General features: G+C 49.8%; 1 protein-coding gene across 5 annotated transcripts in view; it reads right to left on the minus strand.

The window, feature by feature from the left end:
• Positions 1–31: 31 nt before the first annotated feature.
• Positions 32–24,251, minus strand: part of NDRG4 (NDRG family member 4) — a 29,288-nt gene continuing 5,068 nt past the window's right edge. For 2 of the 5 annotated variants that reach the window (XM_070953175.1, XM_070953173.1), the window contains exons 2-17: positions 22,167–22,258; positions 20,976–21,020; positions 15,378–15,483; positions 13,579–13,699; positions 13,054–13,116; positions 12,242–12,302; positions 8,840–8,926; positions 7,732–7,788; positions 7,043–7,146; positions 6,107–6,163; positions 5,972–6,023; positions 5,152–5,199; positions 4,202–4,237; positions 3,657–3,708; positions 3,043–3,081; positions 32–1,679 (exon numbers count right to left, since the gene is read on the minus strand). In XM_070953175.1, coding sequence (XP_070809276.1) covers positions 1,525–1,679; positions 3,043–3,081; positions 3,657–3,708; positions 4,202–4,237; positions 5,152–5,199; positions 5,972–6,023; positions 6,107–6,163; positions 7,043–7,146; positions 7,732–7,788; positions 8,840–8,926; positions 12,242–12,302; positions 13,054–13,116; positions 13,579–13,699; positions 15,378–15,483; positions 20,976–21,020; positions 22,167–22,235 — 1,152 coding nt within the window. In that variant the 5' untranslated portion in view covers positions 22,236–22,258 and the 3' untranslated portion in view covers positions 32–1,524. Of the gene's footprint in view, positions 1,680–3,042; positions 3,082–3,656; positions 3,709–4,201; positions 4,238–5,151; positions 5,200–5,971; positions 6,024–6,106; positions 6,164–7,042; positions 7,147–7,731; positions 7,789–8,839; positions 8,927–12,241; positions 12,303–13,053; positions 13,117–13,578; positions 13,700–15,377; positions 15,484–17,219; positions 17,294–20,975; positions 21,021–22,166; positions 22,259–24,251 lie in introns of those variants that run through there. The other 3 variants (XM_070953174.1, XM_070953177.1, XM_070953178.1) reach the window with 3 other exon arrangements.

Genomic DNA, 24,251 nt, shown 5'->3' on the forward strand with positions numbered 1-24,251 from the left:
CGAGGAAATGAGCGAGAGCCGCCTGTGAAATAAAGATGCGGTTGTTTAATGGGTTCCAAGTCTACAATGCGCTGCAAAACATGACAATTCGGCCGGTTTCCGCCCCGGAGCCGGAACGAGACAAAGGAAGATGCTCGCGATCACGGTGACGCGGCGCCGCCGAGGGGCTCGACGCCGGTTCTGGCAATGCGGGAGACTCGTCGTGCCCCGGGAGAGACCCCCCCCCCCACCCCTCCCGGCCCCACAGGCCTTGCCCGGACAGCAGCCCCGCCCACCAACGGGAAGGGGCGGCTCTCCGGTCCCGGGAAGCTGCTCGGGGCCGCCAGTTCCAGGCCGGAGCCCGGATGCCTCTAAACCAGAGGCCGGAGGGGAGCGGAGAGTTGGGTGCCCGGGTCTCGAGGGGGCTGCCCAGCCAGGCTCTCCACGGGGACTCCCTGCTCCACGCAAAATGAACCAGGCAGTCCCCCCGGAGGGGGCTGAGTCCTCCTCCTCCTCCTCTTTATTCCCCACCCCCACCCCCCGTGGGACAACAAGCGGGGCCTTGGCTGGGGGATCGGCCTGACTAGCAGCCGCTTTGAATGAGAAACAGCTTCCGACTTTCCTGTCTGGGGCTCCTGTCTTTATCCCCTTAGGCGCATTTCCTAGCCTCGTAAGGGGAGGTTCCTGCCTGCATAGCTGTGCTGCTCCGATGTCCGCCTGCTCTCATCTAAGCGCCTTTGTGGAGTTGCAAATGCTGCTGACCCACCCCAGCCAGCACTCCTGCCCACCGCTGGGGGTTGGGGAGGGCGGATCGGCACCATACTGTCCCCTAGTGGGAGCCGGGCTGTTGAGGAAGATCAAGCGGCTTCAGATCTTCCCTTCCCTGTGACCGGAGGCTCCTGCTGCTCCCACCGTGAGCCCCTCAAGCAAGGCCTCCATCAGGGGCTGCCACTCTGATACCCAGGCAGTCGAGGACAAAGGAACTTTCCACACAAGACCCTACAGCTTGCAAGCCTTGTGCCTGGCCCACTTAGCAGTTCAACTGCAGCCCAAGCATCTGCCGGAGCTGCAGCTGGCTCAGCATTTGAGCTACAGATCAACTTCTAGCCTTGAATGCTGCCATTTTCTGCCCCCACCAATGGCCAGGAGCTGAGACTTGCTGGGGAAATGCTGGGCACACCAAGCAGAGAAGCTCTAACCTCAAGCTGGTCAATCCCAAGCTATGCCCTGCTTGCCTCCAGGCTCTGGGGGAAACGGGCTAGTTCTGTTGCTACAGGAACCAACAGGGCTGCTTGTGAAGGACGGATTGGAGCAAGGGAACACGGCTACTCTAAAATGACATCTCTAACAAACAGGAAGGCAGCCTTGGATAGGAAGCTGCTGCTTCCTCCTTCAACTTTGTATCTGTAATGGCATTGGGAGAGATGGGCAGACAAGGAAACGGAAGCCACGAGAAGCGGCAAAAACAGCGGCTGGCGAATGATGCGATGGTGGATGGCCATTCCCTGAACAAAGGTGGTGGCCAAGGGAAGGCATCAGGAACTCTCAGCAGGACACCTCCATGGTGTGGTTGATCTGGCCCATAGCTTCGCTGCTTTCGGAATGGGTGCAGGCTCTGGGACGGCTGCCATCCACCGAACTGGCGCTGGTGAGGGAAGCTGTGCGTGAGCGAGCCAGGCGCGTCATGCTGGCCGAGGGCACTGCAGAGAGGCAGAACAAGGATTACTGGGGGGGGGGGGGCGCTGGCTGGGCAGAGATTAACTCAGGCACCTGAGAAGATGGAACAACCAGGGAAGCGGCATTCTGCCTGACTTGTTTGGAGCATGCTGGGATTGTGTTCAGTATGGCAGAATGGAACAACTCACCACAGCCGGCTCACCCTTGCCAGCTTGCCACAGGGCAACTCAGAGTGGGACAACTCACCACGGGAGAATGCCAGAGGCGAGGGGAACCTCTTCCTCCTCCGCTTCATCCTCCCCAATTTTTTTACTCAGTCCAAGCTACAGAAAAGGAGGAGGTTCCCCTCAGCTCCAGCATTCTCACATTACATTACATTACATTACATTACATTAGGAAGAGCCTTGGTGGCGCAGAAGATTAAAGTGCTGTTAAGTAGCACCAGCTGCCTGCAATTACTGCAAGTTCAAATCTCACCAGGCTCAAGGTTGACTCAGCCTTCCATCCTTTCGAGGTAGGTAAAATGAGGACCCGGATTGTGGGGGCAATAAGATGACTAAAAAAAGAGCACTGGTTGGGGGGGGGGCGAAAGTCCTACTAAGCAGGTATATACAAAAGTATGAAGGCTTAACGCATTGTAAGCCGCCCTGAGTCTCCGGAGAAGGGCAGCATATAAATCGAACCAATAAATAAATAAATAAATTTAGATTGATGTAACTAATAAAAAGAATTGTTCTACAGCAAATCAGGACGGACTGAGTTGGCCAGGGCAAACCAGAGGTGGCGAGTTGTCCTAGACTCTCAATATGGATCCCAGCCTGTTTCGGAAGGCTCGGCTGTGCAAACACTCCTAAGTGCTGAGAGGCACTTTGGCCAGGCTGGCTCTGGCTGCCAAAAAGAATGGCACCAGGCTGCTTCTCCCCAAAAGATGGCAGCAGATGACTTGGGGCACACGGCCCCAACTGGCAGAGTTTTTACTTGGGGCCAAGTATGGCTCATCTCACCCCATGCCTCTTCATGGCAGCAAAATGGAGAGGAATATCGGCCTCTCCCCAGAGGACAAGCACCCCCCTCTGTTTATGGCCCTGTGGAATTATTGACCATCAGCTCCTGGAGAGCCATTGCTCCCATTCCTTTTGCATGTCAGATTGGAACTGGGGTCCCTTGGATGCCTCCCCTCTTGACCTGGCCATTTTTGTGGGAGCTGTTAGGGAACCCCCAGAGCATAACCAAAGGGAGTTCCTTTGCTTTCAGCAGCTCCATGACTTCCCCTTCACAGTAGGACACACCACAAAGGAGTGTGGAGCAGGCAATGTATGGCAGAGGAGGGGCAGGGGGCGCACATAGCAAGCAGGAAGGGAGCAGAGCCTGCAAGACTGCCTGTACCTGATCCTCCACTCAGCCGCCGGTCCTTCAGGTATGCCACTGAAAAAAAGGTGGGGGGTTGAACAGGAGGCAAAAGGTGAGACAACTCTGGGGAAGGGGCGAGAGGACAGGCACCGTCAAGGTATAGTGAGCCCTGGACAAGAGGCAGGCAGGAGCACCGGGCCAAGCCCAGTGGGGGGAAGGGGGCATCCACGCTTCCTTTAAGCTTTCCAGCATGGGTAGAGGTGGGAGGGGCCACTTGGCTCCTGTTACCCCAGCCTCCCCAGTTTGTCTCAGTGTGGCTGCTGTGGGCACCAAGGAGCTTCTTGCTCAGCTGATGGAGTAGTGCTGAGCAGGGCTGGGCAACCCGGCTCTGGAGAAAGGTTGCCCACTTTGGGGGTCTGCTTGAAAGAAGAGCAGCCTTGTGGGCATTTGGCCCCATTTTCTGTCCCTTCAAAACAAAGACCCTCCAAGTTGGAGCTGCAGGGGTTTTGTAATTCAGGCAAATGGTGGATGGCACTTAAGGCCACAGCTCTGATTCAGCAAGACTTGGCCCGCCTTGGGGCTAGTGATGAGCCCCTCTCTGGCCAGGCCAGCGGTTTCCTTGCCCACATAAAAAGCCCAGGTGGCCTCACCGTAGCCCATTCCTTGCAGGAAGTACTTGAATGCCTCGGTCAGTTTCCCAGGCTAGTAAGAAAACAAAGGAGAGACAAAATATGAATATTCGTATATATATTCTAAAATTGTGGGTTGCTCCATCACTGGAGGCTTTTAAGAAAAGACTGGACAGCCACTTGTCCAGAAATATAGAGTCTCCTGCTTGTGCAAGAGGTTGGATTAGAAGACCTCAAAGGGCCCTTCCAACTCTGTTATTCTGTTAAATAAACATTTGGGACATTTCATATTCAAATCCAGTTTGTGAATTTCATTCTAATTCTATTTAATTTCCACCACCAATGGGACAAATTCTCCATCAAAACCAAACACGGAAGGGGAAAAAAATGTTCAAAGTTGATAGAGCCTTTTCTGAACTCAAGAGGTTGAGCGAAGGGCCTCTGACCAAGAAGCCATAGCCTACTTCCCAGAGGGCCTGCCTGGCCCACAAGGAAGCTGGCCTGGGAGGTGGCGGCCTTGGTTCTGGCCCAGCTCCAGGCTCCTCTGCAGGCAGGGTGAAGCTCACCTGAGTCACTTGGGGAAGCCCTCCGGAATCAGCCATCTAAGAGGAAAGCAGAGGTTGCATCTGGACAGGCTCCTCCTGCCCTTGAGATCGTCCCCACAGCCCACCCCCAGATGGCCCGGCCTGCCCTGGCTCTGAGGGAGGCTGCCCAGATGCTTCTTTCACCTTTCTTCAGGGCAGCACTTGAATGTGGACACTTGCACTGATGGAAAGGTGCTTCAGATATGATGATTTTCTTCCCCCTTCTATTAATTTTTTTTTGGGGGGGACCAATGTCTGTAAAGTTGGAATTGGTCTCTAATTTGGGGGGGGGAGCCAAAGGCTACAAAGGCCCTGCAAGAAAAGGCCTCCATCCATTCATTCCTTGTGGACCCTCTGAATGGGACTAAAACTCCAAGCCTGAGCTGTAGTCCAGCAACATTCCCCCCCGCCATACACATTTATTTAAAAGAAGCAGGGGTGTACAGCTGCCCTCCTTTCCTTCCTTTCTCAGTGATCTGAGAGTGAGAGGCGTTTTGAATGAAAGGGAAGCAGCTTGTCCTGGGCTTCACAAGCAGATGCATTGAGCATCGACAACAGCTGGAAAGATGCTGCCCAGGCAATATGGACACAATTCTGGAGCAAAGAACTCCACTTCTGCGTTCAGGTAAGTGGAATGAGGTGCCAGTCAGGAACAGGAGGGACCATAGTGCTTTGCATCTGTGCCACAGCGCTAGCAGAATCCACTCTTTGCCACAGGTGCCAACGGGCACTTTCCTTCAAACTTGGTATGCCCAAGTGTATGTTTGGTGTGCAAGTCCCCCCCCCCAATTGCTCATGCATTTGCAGGCATGAGCAGGCAAGATGCACAATTAACTAGGCAACCAAGCAGAGGAACACTGCTATCATCAGAGGGAAGGAGAACATCCAGGAACCCCTGGTAAAGGCTGGCATGTGCTGGTCTGCCAACTCACCTTCAGGAACGTGGTGGTGGTTGGATCCAGCTTGGAGTTGCATTCAACCTGCAAAGAGCAAAACTCCCTCTAACACCAGGAGTGGAGGGCCATGGCAGGCAGGCACCTGCCCACTGAAGGGGGCAGGGCCCCCTTCAATTAAATCCCAGGAAACTCAGGGTTAAACATGCATTGTCTCTTTCTGCAACTGGAAAAAATAATTTTTAACTGGTGACAGGATTCCTAAATGCGAATTCTCACAACCTAGATATGGCAGCCATCTTTATGTAAAAATGGGGACTGTGTCCATTCAATATCTATATCAATTCTACTCTATCCCAAGAGTAGCCTGATGAAACTTCCACCTAAAAGGTTGGGTTGTCTTGGCCTCCTCCTTGGGAACAACCATGGAAGTGGAAGTTTGAGGCAGCTGCCAGTCACTTGCACGTCACCCAAGAAGGGAAGACTGGCTGCTCCAGCTCTTCTGCAGTCTTTCTCAGATGGATTCAACAACAGTCAGTCAAGGAACAGGCTGGGTCACCGTTTCTTGGCAGTGCACTTCAGCTGCAGCTATCCCAGTGACCATAATTAGACCCCACTCCATCTGGAGGTCATCAGAGGAAGTTGGTGGCCAAAACTATTTCAGAGAAGTCAAATGCAACACAGCACCGCAGATGCACTCTGGGCACTATGGCAGCGTTTGCTACCAGTTGCCCTTCTGGCAGCTGTGGCTGAAAAATGGCTTTCCTCTCTGGGCATTGCAAAGATCAAAAGATTCAAGCGAGTTTGCAGCCACGAGTGGCCAGCCTTTCAGCCCGGCTGGCTCAACAGCTCCACTCACCACACCATCTTCTGCAGGGGCGTTGTCGCCTACTACAAGCATCACCGGGCAGCTGCAAACCCAAGGGGAGAAATGCAGTCAGCAGAACAGCCTCCCTCCTGGCCACCACTGTCCCGCTGTCATGCTGGGACTTACCGGAGCGTCTTAGCATTGGGTGCACTGCCAGGGCGGTTCATCTCCAGATCTCTGCGGCTGAGAGAAAAAGAGGGATTTCAGGGAGCTGTTCAAGGAGATGCAGAGGAGAATCTGCATTTTGAGGAGAGTCTTTGACCAGCTTTTGACAGAGCCAAACTGGGGCCCCCCTGGCCACTGGGAGCTTCCAAGGCCCAGTCTAATCATGAGCCCAAATCTCCCCAAGAGGAACCTCCTTTCAGTGCAGACCCAGCTTTACTTTTTAATGGAGCTGCCTTTTTACCCAGGTTTATGGGGTCCACCCCAGTTCCAGACTGGGGGAGTATGCTTTTTAAACTTTGATTCTAGATCCAGGCTGTGTTTCCATTTGGTGCCTGCACCTTCTAATGTGGTATTCCTACTGCCTGTTCTCCTTGGTGACAGTTTTTCAGTTATTTCATTGGTGAAATAGTGAGAGCAACTGGCCAAGAGAGGCACGGAAATAAAGGAACTTTATTAAAATATATGAGAGTTTACTGTACCGCAGTGGTACAACCTCCCACAAGTTCAGGGTGCCACCACAGAAAAGCCTCCTCCCCTTAGTGTCACCACCTCAGGTTCTAAGATTATCTTGGACCCCTCTGCCCGCCAAGGGCCCTCACTGCCAAGACATATGTGTCACAAACCCCCTATGTGTAATCTTTGAAATTGGGGGGAAAAACAAACTTTCCAGATGGCAGGAATCTGGTCTGGATGCTGCTTCCCTGATGTGCAAGCTTAACTTGCCGAGGGGCACAGCAGTCAAGCTTGCTAGTTCTGGCTTCTACAAGGGCACGAAGAAAGCAATTCCCATGACATGGAAGCCCCTTTTCTTCCACTGCCTTTCAGAACAGGTTCTGCTGCAGTACAAACTGCAGTACAACTGCTCTGGGTGGCAGTTTGGGGGAGGAGCTGCTTTACCTGTTGTACATACTCCAGAAGAGCTGCAGATTGAACTGGTTCACCGTGCTGGCAATTTGCTGGCGATAGCTCTGCACCAGCTCCATGTTATTGGCCAACTCCTCCTGTGGGCATGGAGATGGCACAGGCAAAGGCAGGCCTGCTCTTGGAAGTGGCAGTCAACCCCCCCAGGCCCAGCCCACACTTGGATTGCTGGCTGATTGTGAAAAATGGAGAACTTGCCTGGGGTGGGTGGAGGGGACATGACAAAAGGCTTTTGCACTGCCAGTAACAGACAAGCTAGGCATAAAAGCTTTTGGCTAGAGCTACCTGCCCACTAGAAGTTGAGAGGTCTACCTGCATTGAAGGGGGCACCCCCTCCTACTCAGCTGACCCCCTCCTGTCTCAGATGAGACATGACCACAGATTCCACAATGCCTGCCAGCCACCCCTGGCCCAATTTCCAGTGTTAGAACAATCCCTTTCAGTGGTATGGGATGTCAGGGAAAACTGTTGGCAGAATGGCTTGGTGTACCCACCCCCACCTTTGCCTGTGTGAATGAGCCTTTTAAAGCAGTTTCTACAACCATCCTGTGGTGGCTGCCGGTCTTGCAAGCAGCCACCCCTAAGAGGGGAAGGGAAGGGATTCCTTGCCATGCAAGGACCTGAGAGGCCTGTAAACCTCCCCATCTGCCATTGCTTTGTCTTACCTGGCTGAACAGATGAGACAGCACCATGTCAGATAATGTGCTGGTCAGGCCAGAGAGCTGAAAGAAGGAGACCAATATCAAGAGACACATCATCACTTTCCTTGATGCAGTGCAAAGCCACCCAAATGCTCAGGGCCAGAGTCTCGTCTGGCCCTGAGCATTTTCAGACAAAAGCTCAAGTGTAGGGCAGGGCAGGGCACCCTTCTTTGCCCAGCCTTTGATATTCAGAGTTTGGCTGCCCAAATAGTAGGGAGAAGCCCTAGTACTCTACTACTCTACCATCTCTTACTATATTCAACAGCAGTAGAGTCCTTCAAGTTTTATAATCTGCCAGGATTTGAAATGGACACCTAACATTAGAACCATTATTTAAAAAGCACAACAAAGAATGTTCTTCCTGCATCAATTTAGGAAGTTCAGACTGCCCAAAGAGCTGTTGATACAGTTCTACAGAGGAATTATTGAATCTGTCATTAGTACTTCTATAACTCCTAGTTATAACTGTTCTATAACTGTTCAGCAACTAAACAGGTACAGACTCCAAAAGATAATTAGACCTGTAGTAAAAACAGTTGCAGTCAGACTGCCTTCCACTGAGGACCTGTGCATTGAGCGAGTCAGAAGGAGGGCTGAGAAAATAACTACAGACACCACACATCCTACACACTAGCATTTCAACTCCTTCCCTCGGGATGCCGCTATAGGGCGTTGCATGCCAAAACAAGTAGACACAGGGACAGGTTCTTCCCTCGTGCCATCATTCTGCTGAACACCTGAACTGTCTTATGTCTAAATTTATTTACCCATGTTCATTATTATTATCCTTTCCATCTTCTCTACATCTTATTGGTATCATTATTATGATTACAATTACTCTGTTGCTTTGCCATGTACGCTGAGAGCTTCTGTGCCAGAGACACATTCCATCACACTTGGCCAAAAAATGTATTTGACTCGACTCGACTCTCTTCTCAACCTGACCTCTGCCAGATGTGCCAGACTGCAACTTCTCCAGATCCTCTACACCTTGGCCTTCAGGAGATCTCCACTCTTCAGCCCTTTTTTCTCAGCCTGGAAAAATTATGCCCAATCCACCCTGGAAGATTACCTTGCTGGCAGCCCAGTCAATCCAGCCTTTGCCATTTGGGTCAACATTGATCAGAACGAGGCCTTCCACCAGATCTGGGAAGATCAGCTGCAGCAAAACAGATACAGTTTATTCTGGCTTGTTAGCTTGATTTGCAAGCATCCATAAGGCAAGAAGAAAAACCTGCAAGTTGCATCTACACAGCATACATAAACAGATCTAGAGGCAACATTTGGATAATGTGCAAAACTAGGTTGTGCAAAGCATTTGAAATAGATGTGAAAAGCAAAGTCTTTCGTCTGAAGCACCCTCTGCAAGCTTTGAAAGCATTTTCTAGCTGTCTCTGTATCAGTTTTGCCTACTTCTCCACAAAAAAGTTTTTGTGTCACACACACAAAAAAAGAAAAGTGTTGCAAAGTCCTAGTCTTTATTCAAAGTTAGAATATTAAAGAAGTTTTGCTTGTTATTTGAGAAGACTCTCTTAAGAGCCTCCCGGCCATTATGAACTTTGAAAAATGTGGTCCCAGAAACCCCCACAGAACTTCCTGACACCATCACAACAGCAAGGGCTTCAGTTCAGCAGAAGACCCCACCCCTGAGATGAACCAGGCCCTGATGAAGGATGATGCAATGGAAAAAGGAAGGACTTTGGGAGGGGGGGACGACAGGATCAAGCCAAAGGAAATCAAGCACAGAAGTGGCCGCCCTCTTGCAAGAAGTGGAGTGGCTGCAAGGGCAAGACTCTGTGCCAGTTCTGCCTGCCATAAACCAGATTACCGTATTTTTCAGTGTGTAAAACACACCGGAGTATAAGACGCACCTTAATTTTGGGGGAGGAAATCAAGAAAACAAGAATTCTACCTCTGCCTACCAGCATTTTGGAACGGTCTGGGGGGAATCTGCCTGGCAGCTTTTTTTTTTTTTTTTTGATTTATATGCCGCCCTTCTCCGGAGACTCAGGGCGGCTTACAGTACGTTAAGCAATAGCCTTCATACTTTTGTATATTTATACAAAGTCAGCTTATTGCCCCCACAAACTGGGTCCTCATTTAACCTACCTTAGAAAGGATGGAAGGCTGAGTCAACCTTGAGCCTTGGAGAGATTCGAACCAGCAGTAAATTGCAGGCAACTGTGTTAATAACAGGGTGCTTTAAACCACTGTAGTACCACGGCTCTTAGGAACAAGCTTCAGGGAACAAGGTGGGTGCCACAATTTGTGGTTGGTCAGCCCTCTGGCCGCCCAGCAGGCAGCTTAGGGCAGGCAATGGCCACAATGACTTCACTTCCCTGCAATGTAGGAGCTGCCGCCTAAGCCCTCTGCGCCCAGGAGCCGAGCGAGCCAAACGAGAGCTCCTAAAGAAAATCGCCCTTCCTTTCCAGCCACCACTGCCCAGATTCCCCAACGCAATAATCAGAGCCACGTTTTTGTTTTTTTTTTAATTCGATTTATATGCCGGAGACTCAGGGCGGCTTACAATGCATTAAGCAATAACCTTCATACTTTTGTATATTTTATACAAAGTCAGCTTATTGCCCCCACAATCTGGGTCCTCATTTTACCTACCTTTGAAAGGATGGAAGGCTGAGTCAACCCGGTGAGATTTGAACTTGCAGTAATTGCAGGCAGCTGATGTTAATAACAGTGTTTTAGTCTGCTGCGCCACCAGGGCTCCTTTCCCGTTGGGAATGTGCAACGGGAAGAAAAGCACTTTCAGGCGGAAGTGCTGCAATCCCCTCCCCGAATCCAAAACGGTTCCCAGTTCCCCACTGCACATTGCAGGGAAACTGGCCGCCCGCTGCCTGAAACACAGCTCTGATTATTGCGTTGGGGAATCCGGGCAATAATCTGGGCCCCTCCTTTCCGGGCTGGAAAGGAGGGGCATTTTTCTTTAAGAGCTCTCGTTCGGCTCACTCGGCTCCTGGGCGCAGAGGGCTTAGGCGGCAGCTCCTACATTGCAGGGAAGTGAAGTCATTGCGGCCATTGCCTGCCCTAAGCTGCCTGCTGAGCAGCCAGAGGGGTGACCAGCTGCAAATCATGGCACCTGCCTTGTTCCCTGAAGCTGCCGGGCAGATTCCCACCTCCCCCCAGACCGCCCCGAACAGGGTTGTTCCTCAGGCTGTGCCCCAACCCAGATCCCTGCCGCCTGAAATTGCCCGAAAATGGCCGAAGGGTGGGGGCTGGTGGATGGGCGGGGCTATATTTGGCGTATAAGACGCACCCAGATTTTCACCCCCTTTTGGGGGGTAAAAAGGTGCATCTTATACACCGAAAAATATGGTAATTCACTCTCTGTGTGTGGGTGAAACCAGGTAACTCTCTGTGGATGAGGAAGGGCAGGGAGACTGAGAAATTCCCACAAGGGTTTCAGGCATCAGTCTTAACCTCGAGGATGGAATGGAGCCAGGAAGATTTACGGGTTTGGCCATAGCTATGTTTATCCTGCTTAAAGACACCTTTTGTGAAAAGAAGATGTGTTAAAAACTGAGCAGCCCTAGGAAAGCTTGAGCCCATTTCCTTTTCAGAACAAGTCCCTAAGAAGGTCTGATTTCACACTTTTCACTTTAAATCCATACTGGATTTGTCAAAATGGAACAGAATGTCCTGAAGACCAAGAGTATTTTCCTGCTCACTATGGATCTCCTAGGCGGAACTTCATCAATTCTGGCTCAGGGAAGGGAGTATCCATGCTGCAATGGAGTATTCCGGGGGCCACAGAGATTTGAAATGGGCACACTTAGCTTGGAGTTTATTGATGTACGTTTATCAGCTTACATGCCAGTTCTGACAGAAAATGACTCTAGGAAGCTTACAAAATAAGCTCAAGGAAAAAATATAAACTACAAAAAGGACAGAATCATCAGAAAAATGCTTGGTGCACAGTGAGAAAGAAACACTAAGCAAAGACGTCCCGACACAGCATCATCAGGGAAGTGGCCCATTGGAATAGCTGGACATCTGCTGGGCCAGGGGCGGCAACCACCAGCTGAGCTGGACCCAGTTTGGCAAGAGTTACAATTGGCTGGTTGCAGGCACTGGATGTGGCAGCCATGGAAGTGTCCAATCTATACCCTGATAACCTCAGCCCAACCTCTTTCTCTATGGATACGGGCACGGTGGACAGAGCTGAGTAGGTCTTGGCAACTTTCAAGAACTCCTTGTCTGACACCATTTTCAAGGGGTTGCTCATGCAAGGGAAAGCGCATATTTCTGGCTTTCAGGTGAATAGGTCCAGGCTCTGATAAAAATAGAAAAGCTTTCAGCTAAATAAACGACCACGAGATGGCGTTACACAAGTTCTACTCTAGAAGATGCCAAGAGAGGGTTCCTTCTCAGAATGCATATAGGCCCCTCCCTCCCTCCCTCCCTCCTTCCCTCCCTCCAGGATCCCCCCTTTTACACCAGGGCCAGGGAGAGCACTTACGGCAAATTTGGCAAGAACATAGGCACCTGCTCCAACTCCAATTCCAATCACATACTTGAACCTATGAAAAGGGAAGCATCAGAGACTTTTTGGCATCAATTCCTTGCTTCATTCCCTGCCAGTTCCCAAGGCTCAGTTTATGGCCAACTAGAATTGGGGTCATCCAGATTGGCTTAAATGGTTCCAAATGATTGATACAAATGGTTGTTAAGCAAGGGGTACCTGGATTACTTTTTAAGAAGCTCCAAAACATGGTGCCTCCATAACAATTTTGTTAGGCTAAGCAGGAAAAGGGCCATTTTTGAGATCATCCAGTGAAGTTATGCTGGAACAGAGTTTGATGTGAGCTCTGATCAGCCTAAAACCTTCAACCACCAGGCTGCCAACTGAAGCTTTATTGAATTGGCTGCCCCTCAACTGTTTCACCACTTGCTCAAAAGGGCCAAACTCTGCATTTTAGAAAAAAGTCATTGTCAGCCACTTCTAAAGCAGGAAACCCTAATTATCTTTAAATAGCAAACTACAGCCAAGTGCAAAGTGCCAGTTTTGTCAGATGCTCAAAGGCACCAGGGGACGGTGAGTTCTGGTCCTGCCTCAGGCACAAAATCAACTGGGTAGCCTTGGGCCAATCACTTTCTCTTAGCCCTAGGCAGGAGGCAATGGCAATCCACTTCCAAGAATGTGCCAAGAAAACTGCAGGAGTAACCCCGGCCATGTAATCGACAGGAAGCAAGACTGGCAAGACTCTCCTTCTTGTACTACACCATAAAGGCAATATGAGGGCAATATGAGCCCCCAAACCCCATGCTCACCCAAAATGTTGGACCACACTGGGCAACATGGCAGCTAACTGGTCCATGGATGGGTACTGATACCTATGGAAACAGAGCAAGCAAGAAGTTCAGAAAGATTCTGTCTGTCTGTCTGTCTGTCTCCCTCTCTGACTCCCTCCCTCCCCACTGTATATTTATATTTCATATGGCATAACAGAATACAGCATCAATACATAAAATTCACAAAAACAGTGTATAAAATGTGCATCAAAAGATAAAACATCAAAGCAATGATAAAAGATTACCTTATTCAAAAAGGGCCCTATCACCACTTAGGGCTACCTCACACACACACACACACACACACACACACACACACAGCTCTCCACCCCATCCAAGTGAAGGCCACTTATGGCCTTCATTTGAGTCCTCTCTGAGAGCCACATGACAGGGACTCTGAGGTAGATCCAAGATCCAGAACAGGCCTGGCAAGGAACCATCAGGGACACAACCACACAGCTGGCCATCGAAGAGGACACAGAGGCCTTCTTGGAAGATGCTTACCCCTGGGGAAACTGGGAGGCCCCAGACTGCTGCCCAGGCGCATCCACATGGCACACCACAAAGTGCTTCGTGATCTCTTGCATTTCCTCAGAATTGAAGAGAGTGTTGAAACAGAGCTTGTCTGCAAGAAATAAGAAAATTAGAGCTAGAGAACTAAAATCTCTGGGTTGACTCTAAACTGATTTTGTAGCTTTTTAAATTCTTAAATCTTGAATCTGAATTTGTATTCCCATGTTTAACCTTATTTATTGGATATTCTGATTTAATTTGTCTTTTAACAAATTAAAAGACAAATTAATTATTTGTTTCTTATTGTTGTGAGCTGTCCTGAGTCCTTCAGGAGAAGGGCGCCATACAAATCCAATAAATAAATAAATCAAATCAAATCAAATCAAATCAAATCAAATCGATACCCCTTCAACAAGGAACTCAAGTGTTGACTTCTCTTACTATTCCAGGCAGGGCAGGAGAGCACCTCCCTTTTATGCCAGAGGCACCTAAGGCCTTGTTCCCGGTCTTGAGCTCAGAATTCTTGGTCCAAATATGTTTCATGTTACTCCAACACTAAAGCTTTTCAGGACTGTTGAAACTACTGCTGCTTTCCACACAGAATGTCTATGGTGATTCTCAGTCATCCAGGTTATCGTTATCCCAAAGGTGCTATTTCAAAAGGCAACTGGACTTTCTTTGTTTGCTTGAAGACATTTTGCTTCTCATCAAGGAACAGAGGTCAGAACTGAAGAAGCTTCTTGGATGAGAAGCCAAAGGTCTTCAAGCTAAACAAAGAAAGTCCAGTTGCCTTTTGAAAAAAGCATATTTGGATTCCATTTGGAATAAAAGTGGAACAAAGATAATGGTTATCTATTAATGCCTTTACAGCACTTTGCAATTCAGCTATCATCTCTTCCAAGGTGACTCAAGCCCTTCCTGTTGGTGGATTCAGCCCATTCCGGTGTTTCCTGCAGAGAGGCCGGGCAACAATTGGCAACCTCCTCAGGGCATGTGGAGAGTATCTGGCAAGCCAGCCAATCCGCTCCATTCAATGGAGGTTCTTCCCCAGCCGAGGAATGGAACAGGCACTTGGCCTGAAGGAGCTTTGACAGGCTGGCCTCTTTCCTATTGCCTGCCCTTGCCTGCACAGGTCTCCCATGCAGAAAGGGGCTGATATAAGCCAGGGCAGTAAAAGAGGGGAGTTGAACTCTAAGAAAGAAGGGCAAAGAAACACCACTGGCTGCCTCTGGACCTTCAGCTTCAGCCCATCTTCCCATCTCTTCCTGTCCATACAGCTTCCTTCTTCCTAAGCCATGAGAATGGTGGCCCTGGCTCTAATTAGATTTCAAGGGATTTGGGTGTTTGCAAGCCTTTTTAGCCACTTTGTGGAAACACAGCCAATATTTTAACTATCTCTTGAACTAAGATAAGAACTCCCTTTCAGCATCTCCTCCTCTGTAGGAGGAGGAAAGATTTGGTTTTTTTTTTTTTGCTATGTTCACACAGCAAAAGTACTTAATATGTTTTCTAGATTCACATTATGCTGTGAATCAAAATTAACCAAAACTATTGGGTCTGCACACTAGGTTACACCATCAGAACGAAGCCATTTCAATGGCATTGAAAAACTTGGCACATCAGCAAATGACAACAAAATGGCCGCCTTGTCAGTGACCATGTCGATCACTTGTCCTTCTGGTAGCAAGCACAAACAGCCAGTTTGCAAGTCAGGCACAACAGAGTCAGGTTTAGGGGGGAAAGGGGTCTGGCCCTCCCTCCCCAACCAGAATTAAAAGTGACCCACTTACGATTGAGCCCCACATCATGGTATGTCAGGAGGGCTGGGCGGTTCCCTCTGGCGGATCCCCGAAGGACGACGTGCAGCAGTCCGTAGGGTGTCTCGATGTCATGCTCCTGGAGGGGGAGAGATGGCGACATGAGGTCGGCCTCGCTGAAGGGAACTGGGCTGCTGCTGCTACCCCCTTCTCTAGGCCAGGTCCTCCAAGGAGGCAGGCACAGGGGGAGCCAAGGCAGCCCCAACCCACTGTGACGGCTGCATTCTTCCCTCTGGCCGCCATAGTTCGCCTCTGCCCAGGAGGTCCACTTACACAACCCAGGCTCTTTGCACACTGTCGTCTCCTCTGCAGGGTTTTCCACAGTGTCAGGCTCAAGGAACCACAAACGACACAAGGAGTTCCTTCAGAGGAACTTCTTACTGGTGCTTGCACAGAGGTCTTGCCAGATTTGAGCACTTGCCTGCATAACTATTACATCTACCTGTTAGATCTACTATTAGATTTGCCCTTTTTCTGCATGCCAAAGACACTGAGCTTCTTTGCCTCTTGGCTCCCCAGGAAAGCCCCTCCTTCCTACTACTCTGGCCTACATTCCCCCAGAGTCCCTCAGGCATTGCTCCACCAAATAGTCAGGCATTTCTACCACCCACACCCCTTCCTTGGATGAAGAATTATGGCTCTGCAGAACCTGCTTCTCCATAACTGCATTCACACAACTCCCTTGGTTGAGGAGTACACATAGATTGAACCATCACAACATATATTGAACCATGAACAAACTATGCAAGGTGTTTGCAACCTGCTCAGCCACAGGAAAAGACTAGCTGTCTTCTGCAAATGCAGCAACTGCGTTCCTACATTCCTATAAACACAAATATAACTTCACTGTCAGCAGTTCCAGCAAGAGCAAGCCACCCACAGATTGTGAAGGATGTTAAAGATCTGAGGTCTGAGTTTGCCTGCTGGTAAAGGTGCAGGGGCACAGACCGTTGCCCTCGATTCCTGGTTCTCCTTTCCTGCAGGGAGGCTCTGAGCCCTCTTCCAACACCCCGCTTCATCCAGCCAACCAGCACTCATAACCCAGCTGTGGATGATGGAGCAGCCAAGAAACCCAAAGCTGGCTTGCCAGGGGGCTCAGGCAGCTGCAGAAAAAGCAGCACCTTCTGGTAGAGGGGACCAAATCTCTTAAGCAGGGCTGACCAGCAGCAGGAAGGGGTGGGGGCAGAGAAGTTGGCCACTGTCAAATCATGAGCACAAAGCACTAGAGGACTGGCAGCTGGCAGCATCCAAAGGGTCTGGCTGGTGGATATTCGGACTCGCCTGCAGCTGCCAAACAGCAAGCGGCAAGTTCAAAATCTTCACTTTTGCATTTGCAGCAAAACGTTGAATAACCCCTCTCAGCCTTCGGTCTCCGAATGGTTCAGCCCGAACTGCTCCCAGGCCCCGCGCCGTTCTCTGCCTCAATGAGAACTTCAAGGACGCCGACAAGGTCTCGGCCAGCTCCGCAGCGAAGCCCCCACCAGCAGGCCAGCCTCGTCTCCACGGCGGGCGGAGGGCGCGGTCCCCTGAGAAGCCCCCCCCCCCAACCATCCCGCCGGCCATCGGCAAAGCTCCAGAAGACCCTTGAGCCCCTCCGGCAGAGTGGCCGCCCACTCTCTCCCGCGGACCCGCGTTGCGCTTGGAGCGGCCACGGCGGGCAGCCGCTCCTCCGAGGCCTGGCCGAGAACTGAGGGCGGCAAGGTCACTACCCGGCGCAGTCCGGGCGGGGATGCCGGTGGCCGAGGCAGGGCTTGCCGCCTTCCCCGCCTCAGCCCCCGGCGACTTCTCCGCCCCCGGCCGCTGCGGGACACCTACCCCGTCCCAGCACTCAGGCATCTCGGGGACTCCGGGGACGAAGCGACGCCGCGTCCCACTCCACCTCTCTGCACTGGCGCCGCGCAGCTCTGCAGTGGGCTGGCTTCGCCGCTGCATTTAAGGGCCAGTCGCGCCCCTCCCTCCTTTCCTCCGCCCCCTCGTCCTCCGCTGGCCGAGCGCCCGCCGATCCCGAAGCTGCTCGCGGGGAAGGCCGGGCCGCCACGCTCGGGAAAGGGGCGCACTAGGGCGGCGGCGGGGACCCCTGGCAGGGCAGCGCCCAAGAAGAACAAAGGGTCGCTCCGCGGCCTCCAGACCTCCCCATGACCGGCGAAGCGGCCTCCAGACCCCCGACACCGGAGTAGAAGCCGGAGTGGGAAATAGCGGCAAGGGGAAGGGAATCCTGGGGTGCCGGCAGAATTAGCGGCCAACAATGGCCTCATGCTGTTCTGACCCTTTCCCTTCCTTGCCTCCTGCAGGCAGTCTTGATGCCCTCTGGCCTTGGCGGGACAGACTCCTGGGAGGAGTGCTAAGGCTGGCTCCCTCTTTTCTGAGGTCACCCTCGCATGGCTCCCAGGAAGAAGTCTGCCAAAATCCCCCATCTGTCCCCATTTGCTGGGCCTCTTTTCTTACTGCAACTGAAGAACAAGCAATGTCCTTCTTGCTCTGGATCTTATGCTATTTAAGATTTTTAAAGATCCTTAAGTCAGCAGTTATTATTTCTAAACCCATTAAGGTGTAACATGCTGTTCAGGATTTTCTTTAGCAGCAGCAAATTCCCAAGAAAGTAATCAAATCAGTAATATTTGCTTTATAAAATCCCTAATTCACAGAAGTTTGGTCACTGCCTAAATATCAATAATAGAAGACCATCTCCCCCCCCCCCTTATAGCTGTCTATCGGACAAGAAACTGAAGCATATGTTAGACATGTAGAGAGTCTAAAGATAATTCTTGAAAATCTACATTATTTGTACAATCACTATTGGGTGTGTTTGTGTGTCTCATTGATTCATGGTCAAAATATGGTTTACTAAATTAACCCTAAGTTCTGAGTTCACAGCACACTGAAATTAACTGCTAGGGCGGCTTATAAGAGTCTTAAGCTAAAATCCAGTGGGCTGGCTTGTGTGTTCTGTGAAAGTAGCCATTTGTAAAATTTAGGCATTTGGTTTTATGACCCTATGACCGTAACCAACCAACCAACCAACCAACCAACCAACCAACCAACCAACCAACCATCCATCCATCCATCCATCCATCCATCCATCCATCCTATCCTTTGAATTTACCTCCCTGGGTCTGCATCAAGGCAGAGCAAAGTGCAGAGCTCCTGGCTTCTGTTCTAGGTTCTGGTGCTGTTCAACCTACTTACAAGGGATTAGGGCACATGATTATCACATTTCCAGGTAACACAGAAATTGCAAAGTCAGAGAGGACAGGACCACCTTGATAAGCTGGAGCAATGAGCAAAACCCAGCAGGATTAATTTCAGAAGGCACAAATGTAAATATCTACATTTGGTTAGTAAAAGCCAAAGGAAAGCCAAAGGAACGCAAAGGAAAGGACTAAAAGAAACAGTTGGATGTCTTTGCTATGTTTAGTGTCAAGAAAAGGGGACCGAGAGACAGTACAGCTGTAGTACAGCTGTCTTTCAACATCTGAAGGGGTCTTAGGCCAATCATTCCAGAGCAGAAGGCAAGAAAGCTTAAGTGACAAGGTAGCAGACTCTGGTTGGACCGCTCCACAAAGGAATAGGGTGAACCAAGTTCTTCTGTGTGGAGGGGCTAGAAAAGTTAGCCATCCACCAGGGGTGGAATGACAGCTGATCTCCAGGAACCTCCTATTGTCTATTGATTCTCTGACTTCAAATTATGGGGCAGCCTTTCTAGGAAATAAGAATAGGAATTATTTGTGACATTTCTAACCTGGACAAGGAGCTCATGTGTGTTTTTGTGTTTACAATCTGCCTGTGAGTTGAACAAGCTATGAGCCAGTGACCAGCCCAAGCCTCCCTTTCAAGACTGGAGGTCACTTCCTTCCCTGTGCTGACTCTCGTGTGTCCCTTTGGCCACAGCCCCATTAGGAGGTCAGATTTTGTCAGCTCATTACAGAGCCTTGCCAAATGAGGCCCAGATGTTAATGTTCAATAATTGCCAGAGGAAAAACAAAAATGTAACCATCTAAGCAATTTTCAGGGGACTTCTAGGACTCCATGGTTACATCTTCAGCTTGTCACAATTGTGGGAAGCTGATAGTCTAATTTTCAAATGAAAAAAAAAAAACACCAGCAAATGTGGAAGATTCTGTCTGAAGAAGCCAATTTCACACACACACACCTCCCCAGAGCCAAGGCGACAAATGAAGGCTTGGCATTCCGCTATCCTTGGTGCTGAAGCTGTCCTGGTCCCACGGACCGGCCACACCATGCTTGCCTGTGGCCACCAGGGGGTTCCGCTCTCTCTTCCACCATGCACCGTCACCAATTCTCTCCTCACCTGCTAGCTTCATTCCAGCTCTTGGCCCAGCTAAGATATTTTGGACTATAAGCGCCTCCATACCTAATTACTGCCCACACAGTAATTGGTTGATGGAAATTACAGCTCAAAACATCAGAGACTGTTTTTCTGCTTTACAGAGCATATTGCAAAATAACTGTAGCATGCAAAGAAGTTTTCTGTTTATCTTGCAACCCAGAGAAGTAATTCTTTCCTCTTAGCATAAGTTCCTAGTGTGACTCTGTAGATTTGGCTGTGCAACTGAAAAAGTTCTTTGTTCTCTCCTCTCTTACTGGAAGAGTGAAGGCCTGTTCATATATTTAAATGAAGAGCTGTATTCATACAACAAGCTTAATCTGATGAATTAAAAGCCAAGCACATCATTCACACACACAAAGACAATGTGGTTAGGTAACTTAAATCTAATTTAGGCTTAATTTTGTTTAGTTTTGGGTGGGTTAGAACACTCAGCCTTTTTTATTAGTTTCTGATTCAGTGTATTTGCAAATCCAGAAAATGGGTTCATTTAGTACCAAGTAATTTGTGCTGTGTGAACACAACTGTAGTTTAGTATGTTAAGCCAACCTAAAAATGCTGTGTCTCATGTAATTGTTAAATCGGGTTTACATTTTGGGTAAATCCCAAAAAGCTTCCTTTCACAAGAGCAAGTTCTTCCCTTAGCGAGTGAGACTTCCAGGGCAGAGAAGGGGCTGCCCAACATTAGGAAAACAAGCCTCACACAAGAACATAAACTGAGGCCCGGTTCCTGTGAAGAAGGGTTTCCAGCTGCTGCCCCACCTTAAGCACCTCAGAGGCACTTAGGGATGCTTCTGATGCCTCAGCTTCAGCTCCTGCCCTGAGAGGAAAGCCACTCCTAGGAGGCCAAAGAGGACCCAAGGCCCCCAGCCCCCCAATTCTCAAGGCAAGGAAGTCATTGCTTCAACAAAAAGCCAGGCTTTGAAGAGCTGCTCTTGCAGCAGCTTCCACTGAAGGCCTCAAACAGCACTTTAAAGAAACAGCCATGGGAGAAGGAGGATTCTAGCCAATATCTTTGGCCTGAGATTCACCCGCCAGGAGTTAGGCAGCGCTCCGACCTTCTCGGATACAAAAAAATGAACCCACCCAGAACGAGACATCCCCCCACCCCAGTGATTCTTTTTTGATGGATTTCTGCCACTTCTGAAATGTTGGTCTTGCCAAAGCAGCAACTCCTCCATTCTTTCCTGGATAAGGCAGACAAAATGCCCCCCCTGCAACCTTACCTTCCAGTCAGTGTCCACTGCGGGCAGGAAAGTGTCTGAATTCTCCTGGAAGGAAAGACATAAAATCAAACACAGCTCTTGCAGCACTTCTGATTCCTATGGATCCTACCACCAGAAAAGCACTGGGTGGGGTGGGGGTGTCATGTAAAGAGACTCATCTAGTAACCTCCGTGAAGTGGTCATTTGCCAACTTGGGGCCCACCCAAATTATAAACACAGGTGTCTAACAGAATTTCGGCTGATTGGGGGGGGGGGAAAGCAAAGCAGAATTCAGCCAGGTGGATGTCTGACCACCTGGAAATGCCAGGATTATATGCCTGACTGGGAAGTTGAGAGAGAGATCCCAGGGAAAAAAGAGTCTTTCCTGTGGCTTCCAGGGCCAAGCAGGATATGGGAGCCCAGGCTGGGATGTGGCCTGTGAGGTCAGCTGCTCTTTCTGTCCCTTCTCTGGATGTTTCTTTCCATTTGCTCTTTTCTTTCTCTTGTCCTCAGGGTCTGTTTCCCTCTTTGTTTGCTCCCACTACCCTCCCACCAGGAAATAGACCAGCTGCATCTATGCGGGGGTGGGGGGGGGAATCAAAGTGTGGGAAGCAGCACTACAATCCTCCTGTGTTTCCACTGGTCTCATGACTTGCACACCTCCCAGGGAGGGAGTGGAGGTCTCGATGCTGCTGGAACAGACAAGGGGTTCTTGCCAGGATCCAAAGTGAAGGCAAAGGGCCTTTGGGATGCAGCCAAGTACAGAACAGGGGTGGGATCCTACCGGTTTAACAACCGGTTCGCTGAGCGCGCACACGCCATACATGTGCTGTGCGCATGTGCGCAGTTTGTAGAAAATTTCATGTTGCTGAGAGCAAGGAGCTGAGGAGCAGCAATCAACTCTGCTGCCCTGATCAGCTGGGCTTCAGAAGCAGAAATATAGGTGAGTATAACGCAGGGGTGGGCAGGTGGGCCCACTTCAAAGAAAGAGAGAACCAGTTCGCTCACAGCTGAAAGTCGGAGCTAACGTTCATCCAAACTGGTCCGAACCAGTAGAATCCCACCACTGGTACAGACTGCCCAGGCCTGCCTGAATCCCGGCTTGCCGTTCCATGCTCTCATCACTGGCTCCAGGCAGACTCTAATCAAGCCGAGGGACCTGCCTCCAGGCTCAGCAGAATCGGAACTCCAGGAGAGAAGTGAATGACTCACCATCTCAGCATCTTGCCCACGGAGCAGAGGCTTCTCCTCTGTAAATCGCTGCTCATGTAGGCTAGCCATGGTCACTTCCTGGAGCAACAGTCCTGGGCAAACAAACAAACAAACCAAGATTAGTCAGTGGTTTGCCCCAAACCTGGAATGCCAGGGGAAAATCTTTCTCACTTCGATGGCAGGCCCTCCTCGTCAAGAGTGCAAAGCACTATGCACCTGGTCATATCTACACAAGCAACCTGGGAGTGGGGGGGATTTAAAAACCCCCAGAAACCTCGTCAGGTCTGAGGAAGAAGGGCTGCAGTTTGCTCTTTTGGAGTCCTTCTCCCAATGGCGGGCCATGTGCACTTTGGCTTAACTAGGGTTAAAAGCTGGAGTTGCATAGGGCCATGGGGATGGAGCAGAAGGCCCTGAAAAGATCCCTGACATTGGCTGCTCCCCCCACCTTTGTGTACTCAGCCGAAGGAGAGCTGCCCTCTTGAAAAGATGCGAGTCCCGAGCCAAATGACAAACGACAAAAGAGAAGAGAGGCTCTGCATTCTCCCTGGGGGAAGAAGGCCAGCATCACTGTGAAACATAAAAGATGGATTGGAAGACTCACACAGCCCTTTGGGCCTGTGGAAATGGTGATTTGCTCCCAGGAGTCGAGGACTGCTTGGGCCTTGTTGGCTGGCAGAATTGCTTATCCCACCTGGGACTCAATGAAACAAGGCCATTATGTGTCTAGATGGTCTTAGCAACTATAAATCTCCAATGGATATATCACCATGATTAGAATAAACCAAGATTATTTTTCAATATATAGGAATTGATTGCCAGAGGAATCAGAAATGATTGATTTGTGAGGTTGGGAATGCTTTGGAAAATGCTTGCAGGGATCTCCAGCCTTAGCAACTTTAAGACTTGTGGACTTTAACTCCCAGAATTTCTCAGTCAGCATGGCTGGCTGGGGAATTCTGGGAGTTGGAAGTCCATAAGTTTTAAAGTTGCCAAGGTTAGAGACCCCTGCCCTAAAGCCAGTCATCACACAGCACTGCAGTCTGCCAACATCTGGCAAGAGACCTCACAGGGAATTGGCTTGAGTTTCTTCAAAACAGGCTTTGCTATGTCCTTCTCATGACTGCCCTCCACCTTTGGGCTTAGGAGAACACGGGAATAACGTGGCACTTGTGCAGCACAGCTGACATGGCTGCCTGCAACCAGCAAGCCAAAAGCGCCGCATGGACCTTCTTCTTTGAGGGACTCTGTTGAAAGTGCTAATCAATCCTTATGTCAAGCTGGGGGGAAATGAAAAGGGGATCTGCAGTCAGGCAAGTCTTATGTGACATTGCTATAAATGGCTTTATAAAAAGTTCATTATATGTGGTAGTGGTGTTAATCACTAGATAGAAAAACTACTAAACAAAAATGAATTTCTGTTTACAGAAAAAAAATCAGAAATTCACACAATCACACACATAACAGTGATCGAAAGATTTTGCAGATTGCAGGCCTGAACATCCATGAGGAGTGCAGGGCAAGAGGGAAAAGGGTTGCAAGAGTTCCAGGTTGCCTCAATAGAAATATGAAGTTTGGATTGTAACATTTAAAGCTGTCTTTAATTCTCTTTTAATTAGAAGGCTGTTTCTACCAGGCACACAAAACCCCTGGGCTGGGCACATTTGCTCTCTCTAGTAATGGACTGCACTCACGGAAAGGCCACAAAAAGAGCTTCGGGGGCAACACAAAGCAACTAGGCAAGAGGTGACATGGTGGTCTCTGCTGTACTGCCAACGGGCTAACACATTCATAATTGAAGCAAATTTCAGTGAAGAGATAGGATTTGAACTCTATAAACATTTCAGTCATATGAAAAACAAATCCAGAGACTCCAAAGGACTAACTACACTCCAATTCATTACTACAGGAAAGTTTAAAAAGAAAGAAAACGCTGAACTATAAGCCATATCCAATTCACAATCAGTCTGACACCTTCTGACTATCCTTTGTGTGTGTGGCTTTGAGTCAGTGTTGACTCCTGGTGAACACTTGGACAAGTCCCTGCATATTTTCTGGCAAGTCTTTTGGAAGTGGTTTGCCTGGGCC

This window comes from Pituophis catenifer, unplaced genomic scaffold (genome assembly GCF_029215685.1).
Source record: "Pituophis catenifer annectens isolate HBS135680 unplaced genomic scaffold, rPitCat1.0.hap2 SCAF_13, whole genome shotgun sequence".
Lineage (NCBI taxonomy): Eukaryota > Metazoa > Chordata > Lepidosauria > Squamata > Colubridae > Pituophis > Pituophis catenifer.